Source organism: Bidens hawaiensis, unplaced genomic scaffold, assembly GCF_021521415.1.
Source record: "Bidens hawaiensis isolate Kalapana, Puna unplaced genomic scaffold, B.hawaiensis_p1.1 tig00044770_1, whole genome shotgun sequence".
Classification (NCBI taxonomy): Eukaryota; Viridiplantae; Streptophyta; class Magnoliopsida; order Asterales; family Asteraceae; genus Bidens; species Bidens hawaiensis.
In genome coordinates, this window is record NW_027497957.1 from 1 (window position 1) to 10,691 (window position 10,691).

Consider the following 10,691-nt stretch of genomic DNA (forward strand, 5'->3'; position numbering starts at 1 on the left):
AAGTATTTTGTTTATTTAGTGTTTATATTTAGTTTTAGCGAAGTTTTGCATATATGTTTTAACTTTTAAACGATGATGTTTTCTTAAATTCTTAGTCTACCATAATGACATGACGTGACTTTTTGACATAAAATTTGTTCAAAATGGAGTAAGATTAAATATGAGAGCTTTCTATTTCTACTCTCTCATTTAATAAGTTGAGTGAACTAACATACTTTTACATTAGATTGCGTTTAGTAGACTGTTAACACAAGCATGCGTGTAACTTAGAATTTTGATAGTCAAATTACACGTCATGTAAGTTCATCTACCTATTTGATATTTTGTGGTACGTGTTCAATATTAAACGAGTGAGCATGAGATAATTTGTCGACTAGCTACTCCATCCTTTTTTAGTAGTTGGTGTGTGAAAATGAAACAAGTGCTCATTAGAATTGCCGACATGTGGAGTATGTGTAAAGCTCAAGCGTGTGTTAATTTATCATAAGACATATATAGCTCATCCCTTGTCATCATTTCATATCCATGTCCCCGTCCAAAGTATGAATATATTCAATGTTAATTGCATGCATGAATACATACGTGTATAAGTATACATATCTATAAGCTTAATTAGACAAGGGGATTGGTTTCTCATGCAGGATAAAAGAAATTAATCTTGTATTGTGTGACTATTTTAGGAAAATAAATTGGAAGACAATTACATTTCATGAATAAACCCTAAGCAAAAACAAAATACTTGATAAACCAATTATAAACCAAAATTCAAATACTAAGGGCATGATAATAATCAAAAGAGTATTATCCATATATCTTCTCCAAGCCACCACATGATCAGATCAAACCGAACCATCCTTATTGTCAGCGGATTAGGCTCTGTCAGTAGGCAGACGTAGGTGGATCACGTCGGCTTAAGAGACGAAGAGGATAGACAAGATCCGATGGAAGATCCGATGGGCTTGTTTATTGTGAAGGGTGTTTTTTTTTTTAAATTTAAGTAGTTATAGATTTTTATTTCCTTGTCATTCAAAAGAAAAATATTTTTTATTTCCTTTTTGCATTATCTTGTCTCATTTTTGAATTTAGTTCTCTCTTCCTATAGGATGGGATCTTGGATTTATAGTGTTTCTTAGTTTGAGCTAGATTGTGTCTTGATTACCATCTTATGTTATGTGATCTTTCGTTTGCATCATGTAGCATATAACAAAATAAATCAAACAAGTGTAACTAACGGATACAAGTCGAAGCATACTAGTCAAATATCTTCGCACACCATTATCGCATTACGCTTGCTAAGGAGATTAGAGATTCTTCCAAGTAGGCCAGTAAACAAACCAAACAAACACGAACTTGTTAGGATTAACACACATGAAATTGAACGCAAACACGAAAACAATAAACGAACACGAGGATAAAACGTGGTTCGATATAAACTGACCTACGTACACGGGTACCAACTAAGTATTCTTTATTGAGTGACAACCAATTACAAGTACATAAGATAATATATATATAGAAAAACAATTACGGTTTGTATTTTATTAAACAAGAAATCTAAGTCGGGTTGGGATTGGGGCGGCTGCCAACACCCCTCTCTTCTTTTGACTTTATATAATAAGCCAGGCCAAACAAGGTTTACGAACCAAACAGAACAAGGGTATGTTCGTGTTTGTTGATTTAACTTTAAACAAAAACGAACACTAACACTTAGATAAACAAATATTTATGTTCATGTTCGTTTATTATAAAAAAATATATGTTCGTGTACATTTAGGTTGATTTGTTTAAACCTAAACGAACAATTCACGAGCATAACCGAACGTAAATGAACATAAGTTTTAACCTAAAGATATAAAGATGAACCTAAAGATATAAAGATGTAATAATTAATTCAAATGATTAATAACAATACACTTTCGGTTTTAGTCGAATATCATCACATCAAATTTAATTTAATTTAACTATAAAGTAACCCTATTCTGCTTTAGACTAAATGTAAACGGTTATATCTAAGGGTGTCAATCGGGTCAATCCGATTGGGTTTCGGGTTAATCGGGTCGAGTTTGTCGGGTTTTCTCTAAAAAATATCTAACCCGCAACCCGACCCTATTAAGGTTCGGGTTAGTCGGGTTCGGGTTATTCGGGTCGGGTTAATCGGGTTAACCATGTTACTTTATAATTATAAGTTATTTTTTGTGTTTGTTACTTGTAACTTGTAAGTTGCAAAATTTCTTATTTCACTCACTTTTTTATTTCTTTTACAAGTAATTATATTATAATTATATACATAGCCCTGTAAACGAACCAAATGGACATGAACAAATGCATGTCCGTGTTTGTTCATTTAACTTTTAACGAACACGAACGCTTAATCGAACAAATATTTGTGTTCATGTTCGTTAGTTAAAAACTAAACATGTTCGTTTATTTAAAATCTAAATGAGCAATTCATGAACATAAACGAAAATATTTAAACATAGATAAACGAACATGAATGACATATATGTACATACATTAACGAACACAAACATACATAAACGAACATAAATGAACACACTTAAATAAACAAAAACAAACAAATATAAAACATATTAGGGTGATATAATTTCTAAATGCAAATAATATGTTTAATAATATTCTATTAATATATAAACGAACACGAATGAACATAAACAAACTTAAATGAACGATCATAAACGAACGTTCATGAACATAGATGAACGAGTGAAACATGTGTTCATGTTCGTTTGTTTAATTAAATGAACACAACATAAATAAACTTTCTATTAAACTTTTCATGAACAATCAGAATAATTAACTTCTTTATAAAGGTTTCAATATTGCCTTAGTAGTGCTTATTTTATCTTTTCATCATTGTATATAAAGTTAAGTATCACCACTAATCGGGTTATTCGGGTTAACCCGAAACCCGACCCTATTAACAATTCGGGTTATTCGGGTTAACCCGAATAACCCGATTAATACTTTTTGACCCTAATAACCTGACTCGAATTAGCTTATTCGGGTTTGGGTCGGGTCGGGTCGAGTTAATCGGGTTCGGATATTTTGGACACCCCTAGTTATATCTAATGTGATTACCTTTTAATTATTCTAATATGATTACCTTTTAATTTTTATTACTTTGTTATAATTATTTGTTTTATTGAGATTCTGTCTCTCGCTCTCTCTTTTTTGAACATCTAAATTTCTTTTTTTTTTCATATTTAATCTTTGTTTTAAATGAAACTAAAACATATAACCACTTATTTATAAGACATACATCTTACCACTAGATCAAGCTATTAGTCGTTTTATTGATATTCTCGACAGTCTCAAGTCTAAACAATGAGTTATAAAAACTTTAAAATTCTTTAAAGCTTAAACCATTTATTTATAAGTTATATATGTAAATCTTCATCTAATTAAGCTATTTAAAGCAAATATTTTCCATAACTAGTTACATAAATAATTTAATATCAGATTACAAAAATAATATTATCTTTCTGTTTAACATACATTATACAAAATTCCCAAACCTAAATACATATATAGGAAGAATATTATTATGCTACGTTGACATAATTTGGTTTTTATATGCTAATTTCGTTATTAATTAAAACACACAAGTTACAGAATGGTCCTACTTAGTTTATAGAACATTTAAATATTAAAGAACATTAAAGAATACGGGGCATTTACTTAGCAAAATATTATATTTGTGTATTTGAAAGAAGCTGGTTAGAAATAAAAGAGAAGTTGGTGGCATTTGTCCATTTCTCCTGACCAGGACATTGTATAAGGACACGATTGAGATTTTACCAACCTTATCCAAGCCCCCCACCCCAGCACACCACACACACATATATGATATATGTGTTTGTGTGTTTGATCGATTCAAATATAAACAATTAAATTTGTACACAATATTTTACGCGCACATTGTACATGTAATATATTTACGAGTTTTGTGATAATATACTTTGAAGGTTAAAATCTGTCATCACATAATGACTATATAGTTGAAAACGAATTACCAAGAGCACATGAAAGTATCTCTAAGGTTTCCAATTTTATTTTGATATCTTTCATCATCATTTCAATCTAAACCTATTTCGATCATAATTCATTTTAGCCTGAACCGGGCTGAACACTTCTTTTTTCTTTTTTCGTTCTAACCCGGCATACTCTCCGATCCGCCCGTTTTACAAGACTTTAGGCATCTAAATTTATATTTGAAAAACTCAAAATATATTAAATTATAAATGTACGAACAAGTAGCCATAGTTGCAATTTCCGCGTTGGAGAGAATAATATAAACTTTTATATACCTCACCAACTCTCAAGGGCAATTCGTACTTTCACATAGATCCGTGGGACCCATAGGTGCTTACTCGTGTGAAATTCTTGGTGTACATCTTAAGCAAATTATACTTTCTTTCCCATCTATAAATACACACACAACATAATGGATCACCAGCACAAAGCTGCTAATAAACTTTAATTTTGTTCACCAAAAACTCTTTCATTTCATATTTCAATGGCAATTTCATCATATTCTTCTCCTACTTTACTTTTCTTGATCCTTTTATTATTAACTTGTAACATAATTAATGCAAATGCATGCTATTCATCCATCATAAGCTTTGGTGACTCGTTAGCTGATACCGGAAACCTTAAACAACTCGCGTCTAATTCGAACAGTCAACCACCTCATTTCTTGTTTCCACCCTACGGCGAGACATTCTTCCATAAACCAACCGGTCGGTGCTCGAATGGCCGCCTCATCATTGATTTCATTGGTACTCATCACTTGTTTCTTATTTTAACTATAGTAGTTTTGTTAATCATTATTTTTGTGTGAACCATACTTGATCATCCAACATGTGTTTGTCTGCCAGTTTGTTGTCTGTTTGTCTGCCACTTTATTGTAATCGTTTTGTACTTATTATATAAAAATGTGTTTTGTATCTATGGTTTCTTGTATTTCACGTAACAAAAATTTGTTTACCATTTTGTAACCTTTTTTTTCTTTTTTTCTTGTTTTGAAGCTGAGAGTCTTGAAATGCCCCTAATACCATCGTCTCAGGACGTTAGAGAAAACAGTGTTATCGAGAAAGGACAAGGGGTGAATTTCGCAGTAGCGGGTGCGACTGCATTGGACTCATCGTTCCTTGAAGCACAAGGGGTTGTCAATCCGTATACGAATGCATCTTTAGGTGTGCAGTTGGAATGGTTCAAAAGATGGTTGCCGTCTATTTGTAGCACTGCCTCAGGTAATATTTAATAATTTATCAATTATAATATTAACTATTACTTAAGACACGTGTGCCAGGACCATTAAACCAAACAAAAAAAAACAGACGTAAAAGCATTAAACCACATATATTCGTTAACTTGCAAAAGTTACGAGACGTAAAACATAGAAAAGAAGTGACAAGGAGGTTAAACCGCACAAAAATTAAACGTACAAACGTTAAACCATGCACACACTTTTGTGGTATGTTAACTGTAAAAATTTAGACCGAACGCTATTATATAAAAGAATAACCAAGTTTAAATGATAATATATGATTTTTTTTTGTATACACAATTATATAAATTTCTAGTTTCTACGCAAACATACATGTAAAATGCATGAATACTAATAATATAATGACGTTTATCGATGAAAAAGACTTACAAATTTCTTACCAACCGGCAACCGTTTTGAGTAAGTCCATATGTGGCGATCAACCCACCCACCCCGTAACAATAATTATAAGGAGATTCGTATCAACTTGTTACTAAGTTAGTCTAATAGTTGTTATAGTCAAGTCAAGTACATTGATAGCGACTTAACTTTGTATAGTCATATGGTTAACAACAGTTATTCAATTGTTATGTAGTTGTAACAGTTTGCCTATAAGTAATTTGAAGGGAACTTATATAAAAGTTACTATTCAAATAATTTTATTATAACTCAAAGTGAAAGTCAAAAGAAGATATTCCTTTTTCTTTATTAAAGATTTTGTGGTGACACATCCATTAATTTGGCAACCTTTTAGTTGTGGATTAATGGTCATTTGAAAACCTTTTGGTTGTGAATTAATGGCCATTTAAGTTGGTGAGCTCTGTTTTGAGCCTCAAGATTATTATTCGTTTCTTGATATAAAGGCGGAAGGAAAAGACGTATAACATATTGGTTTTTTATTGCTTAATAAATAAAAATCGTTTACATAAAAATATAATTTGGTTTATTATTGCCAATATAGCTATATGTCAAATTTATAGATAGTAAATTGGTTTATGTTAGGTTAAATATCATACTTAAATTAAAAAAAATAAAGTGATTGGTTTTTTAGTTGTTAATATAAAGGCGTAACTTATAAGTAGTTTAGAAAGTGTTTAAGTTACCATTAAATATACTTTAAAAAAAGTATATATTCAATATTTCAATTTATGTAAAATGATAAGTACGAAAAAAAATAGTTTTGAATTGGTCACTTTATTTTATTAAAGAAAAAGAAAAAGAAAACGAAAAAGCAATGCCATTAGTTTTGCTTTGATGGATAAAATAGCCCTAAAAAAAAGAAGATAAAAGATATTTAAAAAAACAAATTTATATCATTTAAAGTTTATATTCCCTTAACATTGTACTTGCAAGGATTTGAATCCACGAATTTCATTTTGAAATGACGATTCCATACTACTAGACCATTACATTATGGATATAACACACTGAAAATATATTATAAAGTTATGACTACTTGCCTTCTCAGTTCAAATAATACTAAAAAGGGAAATTGGATTTTAATACTCCTAACTTTCGCTTATTGGCCGTTGGCACTCCCAACTTACAAATTGACCGTTGACACTCCTAACTTTTCACATATTTTCCTATACCACTTCCGTCGTTAAAAAATACTAACGTCGTTAGTATTTGGGCAAAAAGTGTAAAATGACTAAGTTAAAAGTAAAATCATTTTTTTTAAATATATATTTTACCGTTATCACCTCCCTCCATCGCCACCTATTGCCACCACCTAACACTACCACTACTTACACCGCCACCACAGCAACTCACCACCACCACCCACCACCGTCACTGCTTACCACCACAACCATTGCAACCACCATAACCACTGCCCCACCCGCCATCACTTGCAACCACCCCCACTACCACCGCCGCCGCCTACCACCACCAACTACATGAACCAGGTGGTGGTTGTGGTGGGTGGTTGCAGTGGTGATGGTGGTAGTGGAGGCTGTTGAGGGTAGGGGCAGTGGTTATGGGTGGTGGGTGGTTGTAGTGGTGGTGATAGGTGTTGGCATGAGGTGGGTGGTGGCGGGTGGCGGTGGTTGGTGGTGGGTGGTAGTAGGTAGTGGCTGGAGGTGGCGGTTGGTAGTGGGTGGTAGTAGTAGTAGTGCAGTGGAGGAAGGTGATGGTGGTGGGATATATTTAAAATAAGTTTTGATTTTACCTTTAACTTAGCTATTTTACATTTTTTGCCCAAACACTAACGATGTTAGTGTTTTTTAACGACGGGAGTGGTACAAGTAAATATGTGAAAAGTTGAGAGTGCTAACGGCCAATTTGTAAGCTGGGAGTGTCAGCGACCAATAGGCGAAAGTTGGGAGTATTAAAATCCAATTTCCCTACTAATAAATATAACCAGATTTTCTTTTTTGGTTATTTGAGTCTTGTCATTATTTCAGTGATTAATGAAGAAAAAAATTTAGGTGAAGCGTCATGGTCATACATTACATAAAGCCACTAACAAGTATTTTAAAACGGAACGTCTAATTAATATATTATATTAAGTGATCAGCTAAAACTTATTTATGTTATTAATAATAACTCCTAATATTGTTTAGTTATTAATGTGTAACTAATTATTCAACAACTGTTTATTTATTGTATATATAAGAAGTAACTAACAGTTTTTTGTTTTTTTGAATAAACATTTGTTTTTTTATTTCACAAATAAATGTTATTACAAGTGCAATCTATTTTTATAAGAACATATTCAGGAAGTTATTCTTACTTTGAATTCTTACTTTGAAGGGATGGACAGGATGGTAAGGTATTTAAGATGTAAAATAGAAGGTTAAAAATTCAAAACCTATATAGCGCAACATTTTAATCGTTAAAATAAAGAACATATTCAGGAGTAGTTTAGGAGTAGGTTAGATGGCCGTGTGTGTATCCATTAAAAAACATATTTAGGAAGTTGTATGATTTCAATACATCTAAGGTAGAGTGCACAAACTGATTTCAAACCTTAACCTTAAACCGGTTCGGTTTGGTAACAAAAGTGAAAACTAGTTTATGATCGGTTTTAGTTCATGTTGAAACTAGTTTCTTGACTAGTTTAATATAGTTTTTTGACCTCTTTTGCCCGGTTTTTGGTTCAGTTAACCGGTTTGAAACCGGTTTTGATAAAGAGAATAACAAACCAATTCTAAACCTAAGATTTCAATCGGTTCCAAACCGATTTCTACAAAATCAATTTTAAACAGGTTTGGTTTCGATTTAATTTTCAGGTCAGCTCTGTAAACCGATTTTTTCACCCAACTTTGACTTCAAAAGCAGGCTGATTATATTATTACTTCCAACAAAATACACAAGTCATAATCTAAAACTAAAAAAAATAAAATACAGAAATAACAAAATCAACTAAGAAGCCGAGAGTCAAATGTTTCTTATAACAATTTGCTTGTTATCGATATAGCGGTGACGGCTGATGCCCGACCTCTCTCTAGGCCGGCCCTATAAAAAGTTATAAAATCTAAAAACAGAAACCAACGCTTTCTACATACACTAATTAAGTTTAACTTTTTAACGACATAAAGTAATTGAATTGAAGGGATGTAGAGTTTAGCATACTTATTAATATCATTTAATTATTACCAAATATAACTAAGCATTTATTTAACTTGAATTGTATCTTAGGAAAAAAAATATATAGTATGTGTTGTAGATAAAAAATAAATGCATTAACTACTAAAGGAATAAATATTTCGAGTTAAATAACGTCAACTTGCAAAACAAGTCAACAAAGTATGGCATTGGAATCTTTTTCTATGAATATGTCATTATTCGTTGAATGTTTTACAATTCAACCATATTAGACTTTGTTGCCATCGCCTCTCTTGACTGATACAACGATTTAACGTTTCAACTTTCAACAATAAAATTAATCAGAACTCCACCGATTTAACATTTGACTTGCACTAAAAACTTATTAACAAATTGGTGGTTAAATGATGCATTGGTTGTTCGGTTCGGTACGGTTTTTAAAACATTAAACACAACACATGACTATCAAGTCTTAATGCATGATTACGCTAATAACTTAATAAAAAAGTTATGAACTTTTTACATGGTTATTTGTTTATTACAGATTGTAAGAACATACTTCGCAATTCATTAATTCTTATGGGAGAGATCGGAGGTAACGACTACAATCACGCAGTAATCGCTGGAAAACCCATTCAAGAGCTCAAATCATATGTTCCGCTTGTTATTAACACCATCGTCTCGGCTATTAATGTATGTGCATTTGAGAATAATAAGTATATATACATAAAACACAATCAAACATGCATTGAATGAATTATATAATTAATTGATATGGGTAATGCAGGAACTTATTGAGCTAGGGGCGGAAACGCTTGTAGTCCCAGGAAATCTACCTATTGGTTGCTCGGCAGCATATTTAACGATCTATTATGGTTCTGATAAAGTAGAATACGACAACACAACAGGTTGCATGACTGCACTAAACAAATTTGCTGAGTGGCACAATGAATTGCTCCAAACATCATTGAATCAAATCCGAGAGGTCCATCCTAATGTTAATATCATTTATGCTGATTACTACAACGCTGCTATGCAGTTTTTTCGCTCTCCAGAAAAATACGGTACTTAAATGTTATACATCTTTAATACTAATTGTATACTTAGTTTATTTTAAGTTTGTTAGAAAAAGAAATATATGCTAGATAAAAAAAATTAAAGAAAATAAAAAGGAAATTTACATGTCTTAGAAAAACAAGTTGCTAACAAGGACCATGAAATGCTATAGGATTCACAAATGGAGCTCTAAAAGCATGTTGCGGAGGTGGAGGGCCGTATAACTACAATCCGCTAGTAGATTGTGCTGATCCGTCGTCAACAACATGTGCTCAACCAGAAACGTACGCTAACTGGGATGGATTACACTTAACAGAAGCCGCATACAATGTAATTTTCAAGAGTTTATTTCAAGGAACATATACTACACCCCAGTTTAATTCTGTGTGCCCTACTTCAAATGTACAAGCAAGAGGTGCATCATCAAATTTAGTTCAAAGCTCTTAGTACAAGATAATGAAGCTTGAAAAGGAGATCTTTTTTTGTTTATATATATGATTTACATTAAATGCAATGTAATGTGCAGTTGGGATGTGTTCTATGAATTTGTGAACACATAGTTTCATAGTTTTTTTTAATTATGTGTATATATGATTTCCCATACATGTATACTTGCTTTCAACCGCCAACCTATATCCACGATGTTATGGCGGTTCAATACGATATATACTGCCGCTAAAGAGTAGTAAATATCAATGAATTTGTTGTGACAACGCAAATCTAGCATATGATTTTTAGCTCATTAGGCATTACTAGTGTGGCATTATAGTTGTGTATAATATATTTATCCGTGATT

General features: G+C 32.0%; 1 protein-coding gene across 1 annotated transcript; it reads left to right on the top strand.

The window, feature by feature from the left end:
* The first annotated feature begins 4,489 nt into the window (after window positions 1-4,489).
* LOC143595176 (GDSL esterase/lipase At1g28580-like) lies at window positions 4,490-10,424 on the top strand. Its single transcript, XM_077074279.1, has 5 exons — window positions 4,490-4,799; window positions 5,049-5,273; window positions 9,384-9,532; window positions 9,627-9,903; window positions 10,068-10,424. Exons 1-5 carry the CDS (start codon window positions 4,538-4,540, stop codon window positions 10,340-10,342), a joined length of 1,188 nt encoding a protein of 395 aa, XP_076930394.1. The 5' UTR covers window positions 4,490-4,537; the 3' UTR covers window positions 10,343-10,424.
* Window positions 10,425-10,691: the final 267 nt, after the last annotated feature.